Source organism: Onychomys torridus, chromosome 2 (genome assembly GCF_903995425.1).
Source record: "Onychomys torridus chromosome 2, mOncTor1.1, whole genome shotgun sequence".
Lineage (NCBI taxonomy): Eukaryota > Metazoa > Chordata > Mammalia > Rodentia > Cricetidae > Onychomys > Onychomys torridus.
Window position 1 is genome coordinate 5,777,883 of NC_050444.1, and position 27,474 is coordinate 5,805,356.

The 27,474-nt window shown below is 36.9% G+C and overlaps 2 protein-coding genes across 4 annotated transcripts in view; one reads left to right on the forward strand and one right to left on the reverse strand.

Annotated features, from left to right (window-relative positions):
* Positions 1 to 341: 341 nt before the first annotated feature.
* Positions 342 to 26,318, reverse strand: Tmem68 (transmembrane protein 68). 2 transcript variants are annotated; one of them, XM_036177505.1, is made up of 9 exons: positions 26,169 to 26,318; positions 21,588 to 21,669; positions 19,098 to 19,142; positions 18,137 to 18,525; positions 13,429 to 13,593; positions 10,312 to 10,505; positions 5,185 to 5,245; positions 2,889 to 3,028; positions 342 to 1,580 (listed from the first exon to the last, which is right to left on the reverse strand). In XM_036177505.1, exons 4-9 carry the CDS (start codon positions 18,459 to 18,461, stop codon positions 1,476 to 1,478), a joined length of 990 nt encoding a protein of 329 aa, XP_036033398.1. In that variant the 5' UTR covers positions 18,462 to 18,525; positions 19,098 to 19,142; positions 21,588 to 21,669; positions 26,169 to 26,318; the 3' UTR covers positions 342 to 1,475. The 2 variants fall into 2 exon arrangements, with proteins under 2 accessions (XP_036033398.1, XP_036033399.1); XM_036177506.1 differs by lacking the exon at positions 21,588 to 21,669.
* Tgs1 (trimethylguanosine synthase 1) overlaps positions 25,853 to 27,474 on the forward strand; it is a 42,643-nt gene continuing 41,021 nt past the window's right edge. Inside the window, exon 1 of one of the 2 annotated variants that reach the window (XM_036177503.1) lies at positions 25,853 to 26,603. In XM_036177503.1, the coding sequence (XP_036033396.1) occupies positions 26,500 to 26,603 (104 nt within the window). In that variant the 5' untranslated portion in view covers positions 25,853 to 26,499. The remainder of the gene's footprint in view (positions 26,604 to 27,474) is intronic. The other variant, XM_036177504.1, reaches the window with a different exon arrangement.

Consider the following 27,474-nt stretch of genomic DNA (forward strand, 5'->3'; position numbering starts at 1 on the left):
TTCACAAACAGACAACAAATGGCACTCTTCAATCTTTAAAAGAAACTGATTTTCCAAAACAGTTTTCTTGTTCACTTTATAGTCCTTTATTCATTTATTCTGGAAATATTTAGTATCTTTGAACACAATAAAGCTCACAAACAGGGGTGGGTGCTAGCAAATTAAACTTCTTTCACTGAAATTGCCTCTAAAATATACTGACTACATGGGACGTATACTTACTATACATTTATTGTGGCTAAGATAAAAGACATTATTGATGAAAAATAAGGAGTGTAAAACAAAAATACTTTTAAAATGATGTCACACACACAATTTCATGAGAATGAGTTGCAATTCATCTTTATTTTTCACAGTATTCCTATATATATTACAAACACACATATGTATTATAAGTATACACTCGTAACTAAAGTCCATATAAGACCCAAGTACTACAAGGGCTGAAAGGACACACTGCAGCAGATTTATGACACTTTGCGGTTTAAATACTTTTAAAATCAATTTTCAAGGAGACAACAAATCGAATGCCATTACATTTTCAGAGGGCTCCATGTTTACAGAAATTCATCATTCAAGTACGTTTTATTGAAATAATAAGCCACGAGATTAGATGCAAAGCCCAGAAAAACAAGCCACGATATTAAGGAAAACCAGGGCTTTCTTGTTCTTTATTTCTCAGCCTAGAATCAGCTTCCTATCCTTACACCATAAAACACCATGCTGACAATTCATCCTATATGTTTACTCAGATACTTGTTTAAAATAAATACTAAACAATTCAGTAAATAAATACTACAAATAACAATGTCTTGATTTATAAAACAGTACATCTCTTTCAATGTGCTTGGCAACTGGACATCACATTTGAAGGAGTTTCAACACCCAATGGACAAAAAAAATGCACATAACTCCTAAAGAATTCAGAAATCAATTCAGTTACAGTTCTCACACTACAGATATCACAATAGATATAAACAACTTAAAATAATGTGCATCACCAAAATATTGTCATGCTTAAAATAAATCACCGAGGTACAAAAGCATTCCACAACTTACCCGCAGTTGTGAATGGAATGAAGACAAAGGCATTTTTCATCTAAGTTAAGCCAGTACTACACCCTAATGCATGTGCTCTCTTGATCAGATCAACACAATAGACACAAGTTAGCAAAGTCTGCTTAACTTGCTGATATCAAGATGACTTAAATCTAAAACTCTATGCTTATCATATATTACTAAAGTTTGCAAATGCAGCATGATCATTTTCTGAGTCAGGAAAGTGAAGAGTTACTTATTAAATTTGACACAACTGATTGAAAGGACAAGATTAATAGTATATATTTTAATAAACTAGCTCTAAGAAAGATGCTTATTAACATGATATTTTAGAAACACTATTATATAACCTACAAAAATTTAAAAGACAGTACTATATATATGAGCTTTTCACTATAGACACATTAAATCATCTGCTAATTAGCCTTCTGCTCTCTATGAAAGCGTTCCAGCAGAGCGCTCCTAATGTTCCCTGGTATCCTTTGGTGCTTGTCAATCAAAGCTTGAACAGCATTCTTGGTCTATTTAGAAAATGAAAGAAAAGTCACTGTTGGTTTGGTCTCAGTACAGAGCAATCATCTTGTAGGATTTTCATGTTATACTATTTGCAAAAGAACTTCTCTCCCACACATATCTTGCAGGGCATGGCCTAAGCTTTCTTGTAGCAATTTCTGTATTTCAGGTTTTGAGGCCTTTTCAGGGAATTAGTAGAGGGAGAAATGGAAAGATGGTGTTCAGTGGGAATAGACCTAGTTTTTCATGGTAAAAATCTTCAAGATATCTTCTGTTCAACAACATGGATGTATTTAACAGAACTAAACTATAAGTATACCTATTTTTGTTTTGTTTTATTTCATCTTGTTTTGATTAAGACAGGGTCTCATTATATAGACTAGACTGACCACAAACTCACAGAGATTCACTTATCTCTACCCTTTCCCCCAGAACTGGAATTAATATCAAATTAATGGTGCATTACCATGCCCAGCAAATTTACATAGTTTCCATCATAATTCAAAATGTTTTTAAAGAACCTCACTAATACAGTATATAAAGGTGGGTACAAAAGTTATAGTCAAAACACAAACACAGCAAGGGATGTAGTTCAGTGGTGGAGCATTTGCCTAGCATGAGTCAGGCAGCATTGCTTTTTCAGTTTTAGACTCCTTCAAAGCTTAATTCCAGGTGGAGTAGCTTTTCTCGTCCTCATGACTCTTCATCTCTTTGCTAGATTACTGACCACTCCAACATTTTAAAAATCCTCACTAGCCGGGCAGTGGTGGTGCACGCCTTTAATCCCAGCACTCGGGAGGCAGAGCCAGGTGGATCTCTGTGAGTTAGAGGCCAGCCTGGGCTACCAAGTGAGTTCCAGGAAAAGGCACAAAGCTACACAGAAAAACCCTTTCTCAAAAAAACCAAACCAAACAAAAAAACCAAAAAACCAAAAACCTCACTAACTTCTGCTACTCAAATCATGCTTTCTTGCCTCTGTCTTGTAAACCTCAAGGCTTCCATTCACTGCACAGCACCCAACTTATTTATTATTAAAAACTGAGATATAGAAACGTATTTCTAGATTTCCTGCAGATGCCTATAAACCTATCCCTGGCTTCTAAACACTAAATGTCTATTCACCCCCTGCCCATTCTCTTTCATGTCAGCAAAAATATCACTGGGCCTTGCCAAATATTTCCAATGGGGTAAAATCACTGTTTGAGAATTTCTGGCATATATATTATATACATAGTACATATAATACATATACAATGAAATTTCAAATAATTAAAACAAAAATCTGTCCTAAGACTAACAAAGAAAACACAAATTACCTTTTCAGCTAATTCTTCTGCTGTTATCTTTGGGTCATATGGAATGGGATCACCTAAGAAAGTCCGCAGCTTTACAGGAAAACCTCCATACATTGGAGCAAATGGATAGCGGAATTTTTCATAAAGCCATTTAAATAATCCTGTTTTAAAGTAAGCAAAATCATCCTTATTAGCCAAATGTGCTATGCATATAACTGTAAACTTTCTAATTAATTATACAAGACTTGCAGGAAGGTAGAAAAAATACCAACTCTTAGCAATGAGTGTGTGAGTTTGTGTGTGTGTGTGTGTGTGTGTGTGTGTGTGTGTGTGTGTGTGTGTGTGTGTATTAGGATTCTGAAGCTGGGCACTGATTTCAGTTCCAAGCAAGTGCTCCACCACTGAGCTACATGACCAGCACAGCATTTCCTAAATTTCCTAAAGGAAGCATTTCATCACCATACTGGTGCAATGTGCTCACAGGGATGGAGCCTAGAGACTGCTGAAGGAACATATTCAGTTTTGGGGTTTTTTTTTATAATTTAAAAATAAAAGGAAAAATTAAATAAATTCATTAAAAGACCAAGTAACATTTTAAAAACATAAAAGTTTCAGAAGACAATAAGTTACTATTACTGCAGAACCAAGACTGATGTGTGCCAGCAAAGCTGGAAGCTAAAATGTTTAGGACATGGAGCAAATGATCTACAAGAACAAAAGACAATGGCAGGGAGTCCAGACCCAACCCATGCAGACACCACACATGGGCTGATGAGACACAACTAGGTTTCCAACTCAGCAGGACTGGATTTAAAGGTATTAAACATAAATAAGTGGAGAAGGTTGAAAAACAAAACCAGCAACAATGCAATCCAAAAATGTAAGTTTCTTGAAATACACAGTTATACACTGAAAACACTGATTACATGTAGAAACAGAAAATTTACTGTCACACCCAAAGTAACATTCAAAAAATTAAAATTAGCTAGGTGTGATAATTCCAGCACTGGTGGGGAGGGGCACAGTAGTAGCCAGATCTCTGTGAGGTCAAGGCCAGCCTAGTCTACATAACAAGTTCCAGGACAGCCAGGACTGCAACAGTGAGACTCTGCCTCAAAAATAAATGAATAAATAAAAATTAATAAATAAATAAATGAACGAATGAGTGAATAAATGAATAAGTAAATAAGTAAATAAAGTTAAAATAAAAGAAAATAGACAATTTAGAGACACTGAATTTAAATTTAAGTAAAATTGAAAAGCAGTCAATAGAATTTTGAAAATAACTTATAATTCAAGAAACAATTTCTGTAATAATTTCTGATTTGCCATTTTAAAAGATTAGCAAAAAATTAGAAATAATTTCTAAAGTTAAATAGAAAAAAATGCATTAAAGCAATACTAATGTAAGGCTTGCTAAGGGGTTTTCATGTGGATAAGAACAGCAACAGTTACAAAAAATATACTCAACTCAACATAACATATAAACCTCAAGCTGAAAACAAATTGAACATTCCAAAATAAGGGACATTTTAAGAAAAAAAAATCCTAAGTTTTATTCCTACAACTATATTAAAAGTGAATTTTTAATTAATAAACTAAGAGACATAATAACTTATCAATATAAACATATTATGGTCCATAGTATTCTTCTAAAGTAATAGGATAAACCAAATGAAATGACATCCCATCTCCTTATGATGCCAATCTTAGTTTAATATGTAGGTCATCCAATTTTAAAGCTAGTTTCTTCAGTTGATAGTATATAAATGTGTTCTAAATCTTATCAACATAATTTAACACTATGTATTAGATGAATCACTTCTACATTTTGAAAAGCCCTTTCAAATAAAATTTAGTATGTATATAATACTCTTAACAAAAGCATAATGCCTACCAAACACTTTGGAGGCTAAAGCATGTAAATCACAAATTTGAGGCTAGCCTGGTTACATGGTAAGATCCAGTCTCAATCCCTAGTCCCTGCAAAATAATAACCACCATTACTTAGAATCATTATCCCTCAAAGTTTACATAGAACAGTACCTAAATATTCATTTCCTAAAATTAATAATTCAAAAGTCACCAGGCATAGTGGTGAATGTTTTTAATCCCAGTACCTGAGAGGCTTAAAAGCAGATGGATCTCTGTGAGTTTAGGGCCAGCCTGGTTTACACAGTGAGTTCTAGGATAGCCAGAACTATACAGTGAGACCCTGTCTCAAAAAAAAAAAACATCAAAAAATTTCCTAACAGTGTTCAAAATGCCTGTTTTATAGATTACACTATAATTAAAAACCATAGGAATGAGAACTTACTTGTTCCTCCAAGTGATCTAAATCCTTCTCGAATATTTTGTGTAAACATAGGAATAATGGGCTAAAGAAAAGAATTTGAATTGAAAAGTAAATAAATAAATCCACTTAAGGTCTCCATTGAGTCACTAAGGCAACTTTTGTGAAGGCACATTTGAGATCCTAAAAGTAGATTTTAAAACTAAAGGCATATCTAAGGTGGTATGATTTATCAGACTAAACTGACTTCATTATTTATGAAAATATAAATTGGAAAGACTATCCTCTAGTTGCAGCATGCAATATTTTATCTACTGATTTTTCTTACATATATAAACCCTTGAACCTCAAGAGGATTATGATACTCACTAATTTCATTAAATAAAGCGAATGTGGTAAATTAGTTTTACTCATTCCTAAATAATATGCTCATTAAAGAAGTTATAAATGAAGACACTTTGAAGAGTGTGGTGGCTAATGAGAATGGCCCCTATAGCTTCATCTATTTGAATTCTTGGTCACCAGTTAGCGGAACAGCTTTGGAAGGATTAGGGGGTGTGGCCTTGTTGGAGGTGGTGTGTTGCTGGAGGTGGACCTTGAGGTTTCAAAACCTATGCCAGTTAGTGAGATCTCTCTATTTCTAGCTTATGGATCAGATGTAAATTCTCAGCACCTTCTCCAGTGCCATGCCTACCTACCTGCTGCCATGCTCCCTGCCCTAATAATCATGGACTGTGTGACCCTCAGGAATCATGAGCCCTAAATTAAATGCTTTCCTTATAAGTTACCTTCATCGTGGCATTTTCACAGAAATAGAAAAGTAACTAAGACAAAAGGAAAGTTCAAATCAATTTAAATGGTAGGATTCAGCAACATGTTCTCATGGAATTAGTAACAAATTTTTGTGAGTCCACCAAATCTAAAATGTTCAGTACCAACAAAAAGTATGTGTAAGAATTTTAAAGTGTATAAATTGAAGAATTTTAGATAACAAGTTTATAGAATAATCCATGAACATCAATGGTTAAATGTGATATTTAAAAATGTAAATACTAGGTCAATGTCATAAAATAATGAAATATCATAAAGTATCATATAGGAAGGTCATGCTATTATAAACAGTAAAATATATCAAAATTGAACAAAAATTTTCATATATAAACAAATATACTGAAGTAAATGTTTTAGAATAGGTAAAAATATATACATGTGTTCATGAAGTTCCACATTATCTGCAGAACTATACACTTTTACAAGCAAGGTTTAGATAAAGATAATGATATTCTAAGTCTTTTCCACTCACTTCACTCACTCCACTGGGCAGAAGAAAACACACGGATAAACTTCATACCAATTGTCCTCACACTGAACTAGCTGATCACCTGCTGACCCCTCTCACCAGAGGGAAGACATCTAACATATTTCAGGGACACCTAATACATGTTTTGTTCACTGATGTATCCCTCGCACTTAGAAAAGTACCTGGAATAGATGAAATAAAAGGAAGTTATGGAAGAACTAAAGAAGGAATGAGCAAATACAGAAAGACGAGCTCCTGATGAACTGTGCTCTGTAAACACAGAGGTCATAGACAGGCAGCAGTGATGTCAACATTAAAAAAAGCACACACAGCTATCAAATTGTAAAATGATAAGGTTAATTCATGAAACTGCTGCATAGAGATGATAATGGACACTGAATTCTTTCGTAAAAAATCTACTACTATCTAAGGGATTGCAAGTTTTGTAAAATTAAATGGCTGAAATCCTAATGTTTTAAAAGTTACATTCCCAAAATTGAGAACTCAGAATGCATAGGAGAAACAGAAAAACCTTTCAGCTCACAGACACTGTTTTTTTCCTCATGACTGGAACTACTGACCATGTCTATAGACAGGCATGGTCCCCAAAGGCTGTATTAAAGGGTACACTGCATGAAGATGATTCAAGTTCAACACCATTCCTTAAACAGCTAAACCTCTGGAGAAGAACATTCTAGAAGCCTTTTCATAGAAGAAAGCTTGCCTTAGCTGGCTAAGTCTTCCATGTTAATATAATACTCTGGACATATGGTTTTTAAGTGCATCAAGCTTCGATCCTTAAAAACACAGCACTAATTTATTACAACTTTATCACATACAGTCATTTAACCCTTTTCTTGTACATATCTGTATATAAGGCAGCTGCGTAAATAGTTGACAATTTTTTCTTTCTGTACCCCTTTAATGTAGTGGGAGGGAGTGGGAGGAGAGGAGGGAGGGGAAACTGCAGTTGGGATGTAATGTATGAGAAAAGAATAAAAAAATAAAAATAAAAAGTCTGTCCCATTCAAAAGACCTTTAGATAGTTTCTGCTGATATTTTGTGAACTATAATTGGATTCCTCTCGAATTTCTTTCAACATGTCCAGCTTACTTTTTAAACTATTTTGGGGTAAGAGGCATTATTGGAGAATCATACTCAAAGCTTGGCACATGCTAAGCAAGTGCTCTTCCAGTGAGCTACAGCCTCAGACCTGCAGTCCCTTTTCAACATAGCTAATCTTGCTTCTGTAGTTTTAAGTGTGTTCTCATAGTTTATGAAAGCGTGGTTTGGTCTTTAAGGGATAGTTATGATTTACAACTGTGTATTTTTTACTGAGAAGTTTTCCTCACATCTCTAGAAGGCCCCTTCAATCTCTGACATCCGCGCTCATTGTGAAATGCAGTCAGGGGTGGCCACAGCGCTGCTACCTCAACTGCCTCCACTCTGCAGTGAGTGGAGGCAGTGAGTGGCCTTGCTGTGACCAGATCCTTCCCAGCCCTCCCTCTCTGTGCCCGACTCTCCTCATCTGTAACATTAGACCAATGGTTCTCGGCCTCCCTAACACTGAGACCCTTTAACACAGTGATCCTCAGCCTCCCTAACACAGAGACCCTTTAATACAGTGGTTTTCAGCCTCCTGAATGCTGAGACCCTTTAACACAGTGGTTCTCAGCCTTCCTAACCTTGCGACCCTTTAATATAGTGGTTCTCGATCATCCTAAAGCTGAGACCCTTTAACAAAATGCTTCTCAACCTTCCTAATGCTGTGACTCTTTAATACAGTTCCTCATGTTGTGGTGACCTCAAACCATAAAATTATTTTTGCTCCTACTTCATACATATAATTTTACTACTGTTATGATAACTAATTGTTATGATGCAATTGTCTGTGGCTTCCGATGGTCTTAAGTGACCCCTGAGAACAGGTTGTCTGACCTCCAAAGGGGTCGCATCCCACAGGTTGAGAACCACAGCATTAGAATATTGTAAGTCACTCCCTGACTGTGTAGTCCTGGGACAAACCTCCAAAGTGCTACAGATTATTATCAGACTTATGCTATTGGTAAATTCACAGCATTAAAATGTTGTATTTATTTTAAGTTTATATGAGGCTATTTCTCAAATTTTTAGAACTTTATAAAAGATCTTAATTGAATTATCTACATTATCATAAAAAGTTACCAAGAAACTCAAGAATCTGAGAAAGTTCTTTCATCATTTCTCTCTTTCAGGTCTCCTAAGCAATATCCTGCTTAAAAATGTAAACATAAGGATGAAGAACTAGAATTCCATGATAAACTAATAAGATTCAAAACTATTTCTGTTATCTTTATCTGAAATTTATAAAAAAATCTTTCAAAATATAAATGTAAAAAACCTCAATGTCTTGTTTTAGATTACAATTTTATTCTTGCTTTAAAATAGTGCACTGATTATTCTTAGTTTCACATAGCTACAAGCAGCCTTTGTATTCCATATTACTCACAAGCTACAATTCTGGTTTTCACATCTGTGCTTAAAAAACTTTAGAAAACAGGTAAAATGTGGTATTAGTCAATTTTTTTACTAGTAGCAAAACAAATGCATAAATGAATTAAAAAGCTTTTTGCTGAGTAAAGTAATCTGTGTTTAAAGACAAAAAAGTTAATTCCACAAACACTTAAACCCTACTCAAAGTAGATCCTTGCACTAAGGATTTAAATATAAAATTTTAAGTTATAATCAAGGAACTTATAATCTACTGTAGGACTATACTGTTTAAACACATAGTATTTTAAAAGTTAAGAGGTAGATCCATTTAAACTTGGGGCCCACAGTGAAGCTCTAGAGCAGTGACTTCCAGGAGTCACACATAAGCAAGTGCATCAGCACAAGAGAGAAAAGGGCTCCTGAGAGCTTTGGAGTATTTTGCTTTACTGTAAACTTTGTAATTTAAATATAAAAATATCCATTCTCCTTTGGATAATAATCTTTGGTTAGAATGAATCACCCACAATCTTTCTTTTTTAATCAATGATCTACGTTTACATGATGGACAATCAGACCAAAGATGCAGGTTGGTCTCCCTAATAACAGCAACCTGAAATGATAAGTTACTGAAGCTTGGAGAAAAGAACAACAGTCCGATAAGGGACAGCAATGTCCCCTTCTGATAATAATTATCCCTTAAGATAAAGTTCCTTGGGATATGGAGAGCAAGAGACTAAGAAATACTTTCCAAATGTAAAAGAAAACATCAAAAGCACATTTATATCACTCAGTCTGGAAAGTACAATAATTACAGGATTCTCCCAAGAACATTTAATTTCATTGATAAATTCATGTGAAAAGTGCTTTAGAAATATCCAAATTTCTCCACTGTCCAATTCTTATCATTATACTATAAAAATAGCTAATCATAGTTGATGAAAAATGACATTAGTCACATAGTACTTGTATTGTTATAAAATCTGATTATAAACTATTAAACCATCCATGAAACACACTAACTCATTCATATCGAAGTTACCAGAATGAGCTGACTGTATCAAAAAAAAAAAAAAAAAAGAATAACTGAAAGTGGGACTGTGTACAGAATTACAAATCTAATAAAGAAGAACATGGAATTTACAACTGAAAAATAAAACTTTGTTGGATACTTGCCAAAATGCCAGATCAGTTTTTGTTTTTTAAGATGGCTTCTCACATATAAGGAATAGTGCTCTTTTGATATATCCCTATAAATTGTTATATATTGTAACTTTTATTACAATAAAAGAACCTGGTTTCATATACTTTGGCTCACTTGTTAAGCATTTCTTTGAAATTCAACTAAGCTTTGCTTGAAAAATGACTTTGCTATGACTTACCACTTTTGCATCAATTGCAACCTGAGCAAAGCCTTTACGATTACCCCATATGATGTTGTAGGTTTCATCACTAAGTAAGGCTTCTCGGACTCCACCTGGTGAAATAGCTAGCAAGTGGCCACTCCTCAGGATTTCTACACATTTTTCTCGTGGTCCATGAAGAGCACAAAACACGTCTAGTAACAAACTGAACCCTGTAAAAAACATAATCACAAAGATATATCTTTATCTTGTTCAATTCTTTTAAGAGCAAAACTCATCATGATCTATGCAATTTACTACCCAGACTTTTGAAAACTTTAAGTCAATAGCTCTTAAGGTACAAGACCAGTTTCACTTATGAAGTAACATGTATCTTACTGATCACCTACTACTGATTACTTCCTGGCTGATCACCTCCTTACTATAGCTACTTTACATTTTCAAACTCTTAATTAAAACTTTATCATGAAAAATCGAGATCCTTCTCCCCATTTTACAGATGACAACTTAGACTTAAAAGTTAAGTAGTGTGTTCAAAGCCACACAACAGTTTCCCACTGCGCTATGTCCAGCCCTAGGTGCCTTCCACTTAATTTCATGCCATACATATTCTCAAGCACTGTTAAAACAATCAGAGATGATGTCTTGTCAGCAACCAAAACTCTAATCTCCCACTAACCCTGCAGCAAAGAACCACCTGAACGTAAATCTATGTTCAGCCATACCAAAATTAGCTATGACTATAGTCAAATCTATTGAAATAAAGTTAAATGATGCTAATCCTACAGTTAAAATTTTATAATAACAGCAAAAATCATTGAGAGTTTTAATCAACTGAAGAATGGAATTCAATCCAAGAATAGCTAATTCCAAACCTTAACATTCTATATAGCTTTTCAAACTATGACTATTCCTCCATGAAAGATAACCTGTCAAAAAGAGATACTTTATTAAAAATCCTACAGTGGAACTTCATGTGATTGCCACTGTACATGTATTTTCCTGCTTGAGACTGGGAACATGGATGGTCCATAGACCTGGGCAGACTAACATAGCTTCCATTGCCTTAAGGAGCTGAAACAACATTATAAATGTCATTAAGATTGAAATAATGCTTACCCTGTACCAAAACCTCACTGACTTAATTAGATGTACTCACAGAGTAAATGGAAGGGAGGGTCTGTAAAATACAGAATTTCTCTCTTGCACTAAGAATTATAATGATTTTATAACTTCATAAAATAATAGATGACTGAAGGTAAATCAATGTCACAATGTTATGAGCATAGAGAAAAAAATGTTTTGAAAAACCTAAAAACGTTCAGTTTTCTTATTTATGAAAAAGAAAAGCTAAAAGCAAACCTCTATAGCTATTAAAAAAAAAAATAGTGAAGTAAATACTTGAGCCAGATATTAAAAACCTTTTTAGGCTGGGGTGAGGCTCAGTGGTAAGACTGACTGGGTAGCATGTGGAAGGCCCTAGGTTTAACCTCCAGAACCTGACAGGCATAGGAGGCATTGTGAGATAGTAATGCTTACCATGAAATCTTTTGGGGCATAAAATCCACAAAATTGTAAAAGTGTGAAAAGGTGTCATTTAAAAAAATAAAAATAACTAGTTATGATGAGATTATAATACCCCTGTCCCCAATCTACAGAAACTCATCACATTCTTTGCAAAGGAAAGCCTTACATTGGATTTAACATACAACACAAAGTATCAACAGATTTTCTAACATTATACTAAAGCACTAACCATATGTATGGAAGGCACTCGCTGCTGGGTTTGAGTCTGTTTGCTGGGCCAGCTCTGTTTTTATTACTCCAGAGAACAAGCTATCAACTCTCCTGGCTTGTTTCTAGTGATTTAGTGATGAAAGGAAATAAGATTTATTCTCAGTAATTTCATTCAATGATTTTTTTAAATAACTACTTTATCTTAAACAATTTGACTAATTTTTTTTAATATAAAGCTATTATGAATAGACTTTTTTTTTGTGGAGCTGAGGATCGAACCCAGGGCCTTGCACTTGCTAGGCAAGCACTCTACCACTGAGCTAAATCCCCAACCCCATGAATAGACTTCTAAAATGCAGTCCTCAATCTCAAGAGGATTGTTGTTTGTGAGGCAACTCATACACTGGAAGAGATGTAATGTATATGCATACTCTTTAGGATAAGTGAAGACAAATATATCTTGTATGTATTTTTCCCAATTTTGATTGCTATTAAACTTTAGCAGCATTAAATAAGAAAAAAATTATCATACAAAAATATGAAATTTTAACTACCTTCTGTACAAAATTACGTTATCTTTTTCTTTTAATTCTACTTGAAGATTTGGGTTAGGGATATAGTTCAAGGTCAGAGCACATGCCTAGTGTTCCATCTGCAGCATCATAATAAATAAAGTTCAGGATTTAAGCCTGATGTTCGGGATTTATGTTTGTATTCCCACCTACCTGGTAGGCTGAGGCAGAAAGATTACTCTAGAGCACAAGCTGAAAGCCAGTCTGGGTAACCAACAGAATCCGTCTCAATTTTTAAAATTTTTTGTAACTTAGAAAACACTGACTAAATTTCCATTAATAAAGAAAAATAAATAGGACTGGAGGGCTGTAGTTCAGTGGTAGAGCATTTGCCTAGCATGTGCTCATCCCTAGGGATCAATCCCCAGCACAGCCAAAAACAAGACAAAGAAAGAGGAGGAGGAAGAAAATAACTGGAGTCAGTGGTAGAAAAAGGGAGAGGGAGGGGAGGAGAAAGGGAGGGAGGAAGGGAGGGAAAGAAGGAGGGAGGGAGGAAGGGAGGGAGGGAGGGGATAATTAGTCAGCAGTAGCTAGGCAGGAGGATTACCTACTCAAAGTCAGTTTAGGCAACAGAGAAAAAAGTAGGTGACATTTTTGGCTTTTTTTTTTGGAGCTGAGGATTGAACCCAGGGCCTTGCGCTTGCTAGGCAAGTGCTCTACCATTGAGCTAAATCCCCAACCCCCAATTTTTTTTAAAAGATATATTAGTTAAACTTGATAATTAGATGTTTTTTAAATTTGTTATCATAAAGAGGCAAACACTTTCTAAACAATACTAAAGACAGTCTACCACATGATTTGATCGCTACACACAGTTAAGTTTTACCTGGGATTTTAAAGACAAAGTGGTCAGCTACTACTCGGCAAGTTCTGCCTTTATGGATGAAAATTTTGGCCATGAAGTAGTAAAAGTCTATGGGAATAGCTCCATGATAAAAAATTATAAGTGCTGGTCCTTCTGGTATCTTTTCCATCCCATGAACTTCATAACCTGTTTGAAAGACAAGTTGCCAATACATAAAATGCAGGAACTTAAAATCTGTCTGCCTTCCTGATTCCCTTCTCCTTTGGTTGGTTCTCCCCGCCCTTTCCCTTCTTTTTGGACATAGAATAATTTGGTTCTTAAAGCGAGACATAATAAACAAGGCACTGGAGTGGAGAGTGCTGAGAGTCCAGGAAAGACAAAGGATCCACAAGCAAGGGTAGCCCAGGAGTGGGAGTCAAAGCAAAGCAGAGTTGAAAGGGACAATACTCAAGAAGGAGTGTAAGCAGTCCACAGTGATGAGGCCTGGAGAAGAGGAAGGCAGCCAAGGGCAGACAGCACAAATACAGACATAGGCCTGACAGAAACAAGGACAGAATCCACCCCAGGCATGGGCTGGTTTAAGAGGTTAGAGCCATGTATGAGGAAGCAGATCCTAGGGGAGGGCTCCCTGAGCATCTGAGGACAGCCATCAGAGATCCCTTGTAACGTGGCTTAGCTTCCCCATGCTCATGGCTTTGCACACTCACACCCATACATGACTCACCACTACTGTTGCTGATGTATATTTAGCATAAGTAGGATCCTACATGAATATACTTAGGGGTCATTTCTGTCCTACAGTGTACCTCGGGAATCTACAACGCATGAAGTGACCTTACTACAGTTATCCAGTACACATATTTTTTAATTTTCTGAAAAACATAAAATGTCTATTAAGGACTTTCTCTTATTAATTTTCAAGGGAAATAAATGATAAGAACCTAGCTTTTAAGAATGTTATTCCCATTTTCCGGGGATAATGCTTTTTAAAAATTGAGTGAAAGGTTTGAGTTAAAAGGCTGCTAGCCACTTGAGGGTAGAGACTTCACTGACTCATTGCCAACCAAACTAAGTTATTTAAAAAGCTTCAAATTAGTGTTTCATTGTATTGTTTAGAGAATCACCAAATGTTCTGAAAAATCCGAGTATATATAATCTGAGGGTAAATTTTAACTTCAAAATATAAAATACTGAATAGATTCTGGCATAAAGATATTTTTAAGTAGTAAAAACATAAACAAACAAAACCTGTTCAGTAATAGGTAACTAAATAAATTACTAAATTATTAAAATTCGTATTTACGAGAAGGATCAATGGCATGAAAAGTACTATTTAGCCACATGTATATAAATGATAAATAGACCAAAATTTTAACGAAGTTAATTTGCATAGTAAATTTTAGGTAGCTTTTTTAAAATTATATTTTTACAATAATTTTTTTTTATGTTTCTGAAGTTTAAAAAACACACATTAAAACTGATTTGATGTGAGTTCGAGGCCAGCCTGGGCTACCAAATGAGTTCCAGGAAAGGCACAAAGCTACACAGAGAAATCCTGTCTCGAAAAAACAAAAACAAAAAACTGATTTGAGTAAAACAAAATCCAAATGTGGACACCAGTAACTTTTATTTGTCACAAGATCAACTTTTTAAAAAGTTATCACTTATCCAGATAAAATATCTCATCACACTAAAATATTAAAGTGGGCTAAGTGCTGAATATTTATTTCCTCTGAACCATACGTATGTATCTAAAATTACCTTGGAATTCCAGTATAAAATAGTGCTTAAATTTACCTGTATTGTCTTATCTACTCACATGTAAATTGAAATTGCTTAAAACACATTATTTTGAAATATAAGTTAATATATATAATGTCACTGTTTTAAAACCATCAAGTTGCAACTCTGTGACAGGCATATGCGTGCTAAGATGCTGCTTTGTGTAAACACTGAGGGTGCCAGAGAACTGTACCCGCCAGCAGGGATTTAACAGTAAACACTAAGAACTCAAAGCATCAAAAGCATATGATTCCTGTTTGCAAACCTCAATACCAGGACTGGGGTCCTGAATCCCCAGTGCAGGACCAATGTACTGTACAGTTTAGAGCAGGGATCTAGAAACCTTTGTCAAAGACTGTATCCTCATTCTGCTTCCTAGTGTACCTCGGAAATAAATTCTCTGAACCTCCATTTCCTGAGGAGTAAAATGGAGATATTATACAAACTTTATCTATCATGATATAAGGTTTAAATTAGTCAAAGTATTTAACAGTGCTTGGAAAACTCACAAGAGAGGATTCATAGATATTTTAATATGAATGTAGTGTTTCCACAACACATTAGCCTAAGCGAGGTATCAATGATGAGTTTTCCTAATGGCAGCCTATATACATCAGTGATGTGTATCACCTAGTGTCTATTTTCAAAGTCTGTCCTCCCAGGATCTCTGTGAGTTCAAGGCCAGTTTGGTCTACATAGCAAGTTCCAGAACAGCTAGAACTACATAGAGACCCTGTCTTAAAAAACAAAACTAAACAAACAAACAAACCAAAAAACCTCTGCTCTGAAACCACTTTGGGGCACAACAATATTCTATAGAAATCTTTGTCACAGGCTGTTTTGGCTCAAATGTGGTTTCACCCTCACCAAAACACATGCTGAGGTTGAACTGTTCGATGCAGCAGTTATAAGAAATGGGGTCTATTGGGAAGTTGTTAGATGATGGGGCAGCACCCTTATGAATAGATTAAAGCAGCCTCCCATAAGCAAGTTTTACTCTTAGGGAATTTTTTAAGATAGGACCACAAGGCTCAGCAAGTAAAGAATAAGCAACAACAAAAGCAAATACTTTAAAATGATCTAGAGAACAAGAGCTTCTTCCTTTATCTTGTGTTAACATTTACTTTAGATTGACTGATTTCATGTATATGAATGTTCTGCCTGTGTAGATGTTTGCACACCAAATGCATGCCTGAAGCCCAACAAGTCAGAAGAGGGCATTGGATTCCCACACACTGGAGTCATGAATGGCTGCAAGCTACCATGTGGGTGCCAGGAGCCAAATCTGGGTCCTCTGCAAAAGTAACAAGTACTCCAAACACTGAGCCATTCATTAACTATTTTTAAAACAGCAGGCTCTTATAAAGTAAGGTTATCCTTTGTTTTCTTTCTTTTTAGGCACCTGACTGCCCTTCCACTTTACGTCATGCACAAAGCCAAATGAGACTTTCACCAGGAGCCAAGGAGGTATCTGCCCATACTCTTAGACGTTTAAAATTGAGCCATTTACTAATTATCTAATTTCAGGTATTGTTATGTATGAGGCACATGTGGATTAAATCTTTGGCATTTTTATATAGTCCAAATACATGCCACCTACAAATAAAGGACTGGTGGGAAAATGAAGTAAAAACCACCAAGTCCTTGAAAACAGACAACCAGAGGCAATTTTCATGACAGCCAAAAACTGAGCCACCCATCCCTAAGTGTACAGCATCACAGCTTCTCAAGTCAAAGAAAGAGTAGATTTCCTGGAGAGTAATGTACTGCTATCTCACTTATCGAGAAAGACACTCCAACTTCTTAGATGAATCAAACAACAAATAGGTAAACATCACATACAACTTATATTCAATGTTTACTATTATGCTATAATATTTCACTCTTAAAATGTCACATTGGTAGACTCAAATTTACCATAAACAGATTAACAGTGGCACACACTTTTAATTAAAGCACTTGGGAGGCAGAGGCAAGTAGATATCTGTGAGTTCAAAGCCAGCCTGTTCTACATCGAGTGTTCCAGGATAGCCAGGGCTACATAGAAACCCTATCTCTAAGAAGTAAAACTAAAAAATAAAAATAAAAAACTCCAGCAACGCATGTTGGCACTTGCTATAACCCCATAATATTCAGGAAGCCAAAGCAGGGTTGCAAATTCCAGGCTGGCTAGACTACAGAGCAAGACATCCCTACCTCACCTCGAAAACAGGACCAAGTATGGCTGCAAAGATAGCTCAGCAGACTTACTGCTGTTACAGAGGACCAAAGCTCAGTTTCCAGCACAAATTTAGTTGGCTCACAACAGCCTGTAACTCCAGCTCTAAGGGATCTGACAGCCTCCTTTGGCCTCTACCAGCACACTCACCTACATGCGCATACACACGTGCAATAAAAATGAATACATATTTAAAAACAGGAAACAGCAGTTTCTATGAAATAGAAAGAGAGGAGGAAAAGGTCTGAAGGGAAAAGGAGGAGGGAACAAAAGACAATCGTGGAATCTATGTGAAATGAAAGCAGAGGGACTGCTTGGGGGGGGGGGGGATAAAATGGAGGCGAAGATGGGGAGAGGAAAAATTAACTGGCCGTGAGTAAGAACAAAGCATAATGACAGACACATATGAAAATGTCACAATAAAAGCTACCATTTTATGTGTTCAGAAAACAAGAAGTTTTTGACATTTTAAGTAATTTTTATAGATGTTTTAATTATCAGCTTTCATATTTCAGTTTATAGTAATCGAGAATGCTGTGTAATTCTTAAACAGAAATGTGTTTATAAAATTCATTTCACAACATACATATACACAATACATGGAAACAGATTAACAAGGAATTTTAACTCTACCTTCCATTCTATTTTTCAGTAATTTCCCAGTCAATAAACAGAAATATGGTGGCAGTGCTCCACACTATGGCAACAGACTGCAGCATCCCTGCTTACCATGCCACACTGCTGCATGTCCATCCCACAGAGCTGCCACTGTTTTCCTTGCACCATCCCATAAATTATGAGAGTAGGCTTCTTTTAACATATTCTTCCTCTTATAGATATGGAGGAAAATAATAGTAAGGTAGAGAAGAAAGATCGTAAAGTACGGAAGTATTAAAAGTATCAGTGGGGTAAAAACCCACAGGAGATGGTTTGCAAAATTCAAGTAGTCCTCCAGTTGCTCTACACCCAACCATTCCTCAAGCACATGAACCAGACAAGTCATGTAGGGCACAGAGTTCTGTCCTGCAGCACAGGTTTGGTTGTTCTCTATCATTTTCTTTAGATGAAAATCCCAAATTCTGTCTCTTTCTTCATGGCCATATGTATTAATTTCAACACTAGAAGGGAAAAATAATCCAGTTATTCTCTTCACAACTACAAAGTTAAATATTTTAGTCTACATAAATGCTATAGTCATTTTTAATACCAAAGATGAGTAGATTTTTTTAATGTTCAATTACGAAAATGGTAAGTTTTTGTCTGCAAAATTATAAAAGTGCTGGTTTTAGTTATTAAAATACCTTGCAAGCTGTGGATTGAGAGGGAAAAGCAGATGCAGATTAAATTATAGCTCAAACTGTTAATCTAACTCATTCCTTCCGTGGATCATGCAGGACATTTTTCTCTTTATACTAAGACCAACTGTGTCCTTCACAAAGAAAAACATCAGTTTCTGATTCAAAAAAGTAATCCAAAGCTTTAGGAAATGATGACATACACTTATGGATATTTTCTTTTATAGAGAAATAGGTTTATATAACAGCTTATCTGCTCTTTTGATGTTATAGAATTTTTAAAAACTATACTATTTACCTTAAGGTCATTAAATTTCTTTAAAACATAAATGGCTGAAAACATAGCTACAAAAGTATTGTATGAACTCATTCTCTAAAACAATTACTTGACTTACCAGAAATTACACAAATATCTTGCCTCTAGCTTCAATATATGTACTCTGAAAACACAGTAAACAAGTAAAATACATTATTGAGTAAAAATCTTTATACCTTAAGTTTACATTTCCATGAAATAAATGGCAGGATAAAGTCACAAATGTCTGACAAATAATGACAGCCCTAGGTGAATCCGAAGTAAGGAATACTCAGGATAGCTCTGCATAGCTTAAGACCTTTGACTAGCACTAGTCTAAGGCTCACCCCTGAAACTCCTTTACTACAACTAGAAAACATTTGCAAATGCAAGGGGAAAGTATAAGTACAGGATTCTAAGTGAATGCCACTTTTTACTAATGTTTACTAATATGCTATCAGTCAAATTGTCAAATATATAGGATAACACAACTATAGTATCCTTAAGACAAAACTACCTATATAAAATTTCCTTCTTTCTTTCATATTTTCAACTGGTTCAAAGTCTAACCTAAAGTCGGTTTAGCCATCATTTCACATTATATAATCTTAAGAAAGTCCTCTCAAATTCTTTATGAGAGTCAGGAAAGGAATAAATAAAAGAGAGGGACTAAACCAGACCCTCGCACAAGAGCAGTTATATGTTGTCTTGTTACCAAGATTGCCTTGCTAGCTTTGTAACAGAGCACACACTTTGACTAACAGGGAATTAGGTCTGATTTCCTTGTAACTAATAGCACTTATTGTGAGAATTCTGGTCTATTCTGTTCATAGAGGATGAACACAGCTTAACTTAAGCTCCTCAGATTACATGTTATTCTATCACTATATTGGTTACTTTTCTCATCATTGTCACCAGATATTACAGTATGGGAGACCAGCTCCAAGGCTGCAGACAGGGCTCAAAGAGAAAGCCATAGCATAGCAAAACTAAGGAGTTTTATCTGAGGGCTGTCATTATTTGTCAGACATTTTTAGGAATGGAATGAATTCGCATGCACTTTCTTTATTCTCTCATGTTGAATCTCTATCTCTTTGTTCTTCACAGCTATATATATCCAACAGAATCCTTCAGGCAATAAAGAAGTTACATTTGAAGGTCACATTTCATTTCTTAAGTAAGTGATAAGAAACTGAGTCATTCCAATAATTCACATGTAATAAATCTCAGCTTCCTAATTGGTGGGGCTGTAATTTGTAGCTGCAGCCACAACAGAAGAACCAGTCATTTCGTTATCTACCCAAAGAGATAATCTTATAAAGGACTTTTAAAGGAGTTATAAGACTAAACTACTGAGGAGTCTAAGAAAAATAAGGAAATCATGTAGTACATCTTGTATTTCTGAGTGTAATAACATTTTAAACTAACATTTTGTGATTAACAATGGTACAAATGTTGAGCTCTCTGCTGTATCATCAGGGAGAGTGCAGGCTGCAGCAACAGCACAGCTGGTAGGCCTCCCAGTGTGAGAGCTACAGGGAGGTGGGAGGAGAGCCCAGCTAACCTTGCTGTGCACTCTCCAAAGCCTAGTGACACTAAAAGCATTTTAAATCTTAAAATGTATTTTTCTGTTCTGCATTGTAACGTTAGACCATAAAAAAGGATACTTACAACTCTTTCTTGGGGCTATGAAATAAGATTATACTCTGTAGCCCTGGCCATTTGGAAAATCTTCCCCCAAGTGTCTCTGGACGAAAGCTGGTTTTGTCTCTAGAGCTCAGTTAATTTCTCTCTATCACTCTCATAATTTCAGGATCCAACACAAAAAGCAGTTAGTTGGCTGAACTTTGAGTCTTCAGGTTAGAGGCCCATATCATATAACTGTGGTTAAGAATTTGTGCAGGGAGTTAATTGTTGTCCTAGATAATCAACCAGACCTAGTGAGAGAGGCTGGCTCAATGATTAAGTTGCTTTGCACCTTTAACTGTGGTTCAACAAATCAGAGCTGGCTATATGTCCTTGTGAACTGGACTGAGACTGGCTATATGTTCTTGTACACTGGACTGCATTTCTTGGGAACAGTTTGTCTTAAAACCCATTAGCAAGGCACCTGGTCTAATCTAAAGTTACTTTGAAGCTTTTAATCAGCTAATGGTATATAGCTGTCTTAGAGCTGAGGAGACAACTATTTTCCTATGTTAGCCTGAGTTGTGATATAAAATAGGCCCTAAGTGTCTCACAGTTCTCATGGAACAATAGTCCTAGTTATGAAACATTTTTTATTCATCAAAATTATACAGCTTAAGAAGAAATCGTCTTCCTGACCATATAGATATAAATGTGCCCAGTAGATGGAATGTATTTGAGATAAACACACTACAATACAGGCAGTGGGGAAATTCCCAAAGCTGTTTAGGGAAAAATTGCAATAGCACATGAGAAATTACAGACAGAAGCAAATGATATTCTGGAGTCTATAGCCCCATTGGCAGAATTATTCTGATGGGCTGACACCTTGAATATTAATTGCCATCTGCTGTTCTATACCATAGCTCTTAGCAATCAAATACTCAACAGAAAAGCAGTTTACCATAAGACAGGTTTACTATGGCTCACAGTTCAAAGGAATGCAGAGACAATGGCAGAAGGTATGAAGCAGAAAAGTCTTGGTCCTGTGGCAACAAACAGGAAACAGACAAAGAGGAATGCTGGTGATCACCATGCTTTCTGCTTCCCCCCTTTTCATTCAGTACCAAGCCCCAACCCCTTGAAAATACTGTCTCAGACTCAGCCAATAGGGTGCTTCACTATCATACCCAGTGTTTCTTAATTAAATCAAGTTGATAACAAAAAATTAACCATTATACTAACACCATGACAGTTAAATTATAATTCATCTGTGTTTGATCATTTAAAATTCAATATAGAAAAATTTTAGTGCCATTAGAAACCAAGCTGGCAGTTTCTGAAGAAGCTAAACATAATGTTACTCTATTACCCAACAAATCTACTACTAGTTATAAACACAAGAAGACTGAAGACACACTCTTCATACAAAAACTTATATATTTGTAACAGAATTACTCATAATAACTGAACAGTGGACAGATTCTGATGTCCATCAACTGATGAGTGGATAAAAATGATATATCCATATAATGCAGCATCAGTCAGAGAGCAGAGATCTGCTGCAACGTATGTAAGCCTTAAAAATATCATACTAAACTAAGGAGAGGGAAAAAAGGCAAAAAGTCACACAGCATGTGTCCACGCACATCCAAAATAAGGTAATCCAAAAATCCCAGAGGAAGGGAAACTAGTGGTTGCCAGGAGCTGGCGACAGTCAAAGAGACTGACTGCCAATGCAGACAAAAGTTTCTGAGTATATACATATACTTGCATATATGTTAAAAGAAACTATTTGGGCCCATCCAAATTTGAAACTTTTGACTGTTATTTAAAGCAACTGACCACAATAATCCATACTTATCTATATTTTAAATAGGTTTTAGTATCTTGTGACTTTATATCTTTCTTTAGTAGGGTTCTGGCCCCCCAATTTGGGTAGCTGTTGCTTTGCTTGCTGACCTTGACCAGATGTCCTCCCCATGCTGATTCCCTGCCAGTTTCCTTCCTGCTGAAGGCTCACTGGAGGTTCCTTGTTTGTGTATCCTGGATTTGGTGTAAACAGCTTAGATGTAAGAATGTAGAACATCGGTAGCAAACTTCTGCCCTCCAGGGTTCTCCCATTATGCTGTAAGCCTGTATTTAAAGCTTCCTCCCTCCTTCAATAAATGGCATTCGGCATTCTGCTGAGGCGAATGACCCACTGTCTCTTGTCTGTTTTTTTAGTCAACCGCCCCTCACTCGGGTGGTGGTAGCACAGGCACTACCACAACATACCTCCTCAGACAAACTGGTAATAGAATTATAGTAGTCTCCCTTATCCACAAAGCATACATTCTAGGACCCAAGTAGACCTAAAACTAAGGATAGGGCCCAGTTCTATACAGGTTAAGAACTGCCAACCCCAAAATCCAAATTGCTCCAAAAATCAGAAAAACCTGAATGCCACCAGGTATAAAATTCCACACTTAATTTCACAACCTCATATGGTAAGTCACAGTGAAAACTGCCGGCACGACAACAAAATCTCCAGCTACAAGCAGAGTACACAGGAGTGAGATGCAGAGACCTAGAGATAGCTTTAACAATGAAAGGGAATAATCTCTACAATAACAGTAATAAAAAAAAAAACAAGGATGAAAGAAATGAAAAAGACACAAAAAATTAAAAACATTGCATGTTGTGGTTTGAAGAAATTAACAGTTAAGGTGCACACTGTTCAAAATGATATTCAGATGAAAAGAAATTCCAATAAAAATATCAAAGACATTCTTTATTGAAATAGCAAAATGTACTCACAGAACTAGAACAACCCCTAAACTCATAAGGAAACACAAGACTTGAAATCACCAAAGCAATTCTGAGCAACAGAGATAATGCTGAACTCAATACCATATCTGCCTTCAATGTGTACTACAGTAACTAAACAACACGGAACTGACATGAAAACAGATATGCAGACCAAGAGAACGAAACATAATATAAAAATAAACACACACACACACACACACACACATTTACAGCCAATTTATTTTCAAAGACATCAATGTTAGACTTTACACTTTAAAACTACTAGAAGAAAATATAGGGAAAACTATGCCTCAAAGCACAAACATCAAAAGCAAAAAACTGACAGTGGGAAAAAAAACACTTGCAAACTACTCTTCTAGCAACAGATTATTTCCAGACTGTAGTAAGCACCCAAAAGGTTCAACAAGAAAGGCCCAAATAATCCCATTAAAAAGAGGGCAAATGTTTTGAATAGTCATTCCTCAGGAGATAATACAAAAGGCCAACAAGCATCTGAAAAACAGTCAGCATTGCTGTTGTAGTTACTCTTGACTACCAGCGTATGGACTTAGAGCCACCTAAGAGGCAAACCTCTGTAAGGATTTTTTTTTTAAGACTATGTAAACTGAGGTGGGAAGTCTCACTCTAACTTTGGGTGGTACCATCTCATGCTCTCATGCATGAAATTAACGTCAAAGATAATAGTGTGCCAGGCAGTGATGGTACACACCTTTAATCCCAGCAGTCAGGGAGGCAGAAGCAGGCGAATCTCTGTGAATTTGAGGCTAGCCTGATCTACAGAGTGAGTTCCAGGACAGTCAGAGCTACACAGAGAAACCCTGTCTTGAAAAACAAAAACAAAACACAACAAAAGAATAATGAGGTAGCATAGCTCAAGACAAGTGCAGGAAGGACATAGACAGAATGAGTTAATGGGTATGGGGCACAGTCAAAAGGAAGAGTAAGCTTTTGAAGCCTAGCGGGAAAATATGTTTCACAAAATGAGTATCCAAAATTGGCTAATAGAGAACATTTTGAATGTTGTGAACACAAAGAAATATGTCTGACGTTAGAGGTGTTCCTCCAACCTGATCACAAATACACTGTGTATATGCACTGAAATGCTAGTTCCCATTTACTTTTTAAAGAATCTTAAAATATTCCTATTACCTGACCCCATGCAGAGAGTACATAAGTGAGCATGTGCCATGTTCATATGGAGGTAGAGGACAACTTTCATGAGTCAGTTCATGCTTTGTGGCAAGCACCTTTAACCAATAAGCCTTCTTTCTCCCCAACGCCCAGATGTCATTTAACAATAAAAAGAAAAAGGAAAGAAAAACGTTGCCATTTCAAGTTTCTCTCTCCAAGCTCTGATATGCATTATGTTTCAAGGATTTTGTTTTTTAAATATAAAATATATTTAAAATATTATTTAAAAAAAAAAGAAAAGAAAAGAAACAAGAAAGCAACGAGTTGGGGATTTTGCTCAGTGGTAGAGTGCCTGCCTAGCAAGTGCAAGGCCCTGGGTTCGGTCCTCAGCTCCGGCAAAAAAAAAAGTATTCATATATAAAAAGTGCTCTTCCATCTTTTGATGACTGCTGTTCTATACTGTACTATATTCTAAGTCTAGTCACTCACTCCAATAATGCTGTAATACAAATTCATTTATCTATTTATTTATTTACTTTGAGGCAGAATCTCACTGTGTGGCTCTGACAGGCTTTACAGACCAACATGGCCTTGAACTTTCAGAGATCTGCCTCCCAAGTCTGAGATTAAAGGTATGTTCCACCACGCCCAGCTATAACACACATCTAGACTGGTGTGTCTGCAACTTCAGTACTCTTTCCTTCATAACTCCTAAATTCAATATATCTTTGACCTCAAAACAGTGTTAATGCAGGAATAAACATTTCCTTTGGAAATTAAAGTATTTCAATCGATTCACAACGTGGCTCAAATACAAATGAGTATTCTAGATATCTGGATTTCAACTCAGTTCTTACAAAGCCCATAAAAAATTAATAGCATAAACTAAGTCATCAATGATGCAACCTTAGAGCATAAGCTTGTTTTGTTTTTGAAGAAGCTGTTGGCCAGTCTAAAACAGCGCCTAGTACTGAATGTCTTTTTTTTCCTGCCCAAATACAGCAATATTCCAAGTTTTCTATATCCAATTTATGTATTAGTATTTCTTACTAAATGTTAAGTGAGTAGGAAAATCCAATGACCAAAGCAACGCAGCATCTGCAAGTTCTGAACCGACTTGAATGTGCAAATATAGAAGTTTGTAAGTGTTGCTTCCTTTGATCCTTTCCGCAACCCCACGGGGTAGTTTTTGCTACTCAGCCCCTTTTTATACATGATCAGACGCTTTTCAGAAAGGCCAAGTCATATGTCAGGTCACATGGTACTAAAGTGCATAAACTAGGATTCCCAGCACGCTCGGCCATCACTACAGCCTCACGCTTCCCTCCAGCTCCAGCTACGATGCAAGCAGAACCGGGCCATCACCAGGCAAGCGAGCCGCCTAGCCTCACAAGAAAAGCTGCGGGAGTTCCGGGAGCGGAGGACGCGGGACACTGAGAGCCCGCGGGGGACGGGTGTGGCACTAACTCGGCTGCCTGCCGGGGCAGCGCAGACGCAGAGACCAGGGGACCGGCTCGCCTTTCCGCTCCCCGCCCCGCGACCCCGACACCACGCCTGCTACAGGCTGGAGCCGCGCGGGAGCTCCGTGTGGGGCCCTACGCACCTGCCGCGGAAGACACCGGAAGCCAGACTGCCTCGGAGGTCCGCAGCTCGTCAGTGTCTGAGCTGCGGGGAGAGGAGGACGCTCCAGCCCAGCAGACTTCCTTTAAACACCTGTGAGGAAGAAGCCCGGGCCGCCTTGGGCGTAACACCGCCGTCGCCCCGCCCCTTCCGGTAGCCACCGTAGCTGCTTCCGGTGGCGCGTCTGGCATGCTCCCGGCTCGAGCGTCCCCTGGCGCGTTCCTGCTCCTCCGCCGGGACCCCTGAGTCCTTTCTGTCTCCAGCAAGCGCGCAAAGACCCCGCCGCGGACAGGAGAGCGACCCCCGAGAACGAGATGTGCTGCGAGAAGTGGAACCACGTGGCCGAAATGCTGCTCTTCATTGAAGACCGCGACGAGGAGTACAAGATCCTTTGCCTCTGCTCCCGGGCATTTGTGGAGTAAGTCGCGACTGCCCTTCTCCTTTTTATCCTTGCTCGAGACTGTGGGTGTCGCCGAGGTCGAACGAGGCTCTCCTGAAAGCCGGATGACCTGCCTCTAGGCTGAGTGGTGTCTAAGAAAACTCGGAGCCCCTCAGGGAAAGATTAATTCTAATTTTTATCTTAAAAATTTGGTAGCTTGCATATGTTCTTTCGCATTTATAAATGAAGGGCCAGTCTCAAAGTTGAGTTAGTTGGGCGAGGTGACCTGGGCTTGTAATCATAGCGCCTCAGTAGCAGAGGCAGAAGGATCGGGAGGGAGTTCGAGACCAGCTTGAGCTACACCAGTAAGATGGAGATGTGAAGTGTAAACTAATTGATATAGCATGAGGTAAGGTTCAAAATAGAGCTCTCTTTTCGAACTGTAAAATCTTATCCAACAAAAGTTCACATAATTGAAACTTGAATTCCTAATTGAGATGAAAGGCTTAAGTCTGTTTACAGCAATGGTAGGGAAATGTTTGTTTCATGTTAAAAATTGAATGGAAAGAACCTACTAGCAGCAAAGGAAGGCACTGACAAGAAAATTCAAACCCAGACATTCTTTTTATTATGTTAATGGTATGAATTAAGCCACCTAAGTTGTTTGTTTGTCCCTAGAAATATGTGTGTTTACCGCAGTGTCACGTGCTTCTTGATAGATTCAGATCTTTGTAGATCTTTGCGGAGGTGAATTTTATAGCTTAAGAATTGAAGTTAGCGGGTACTCTTTCATTGTGTACACAGAACCGGGCTGCTCCGAATTTATTTTATAAGCAAAGAAGATCAGTATTGCACTAAGACAGTTGTTTGCACAATTACTCAGTTAATTATGGTTATGAGACTGGTTGGT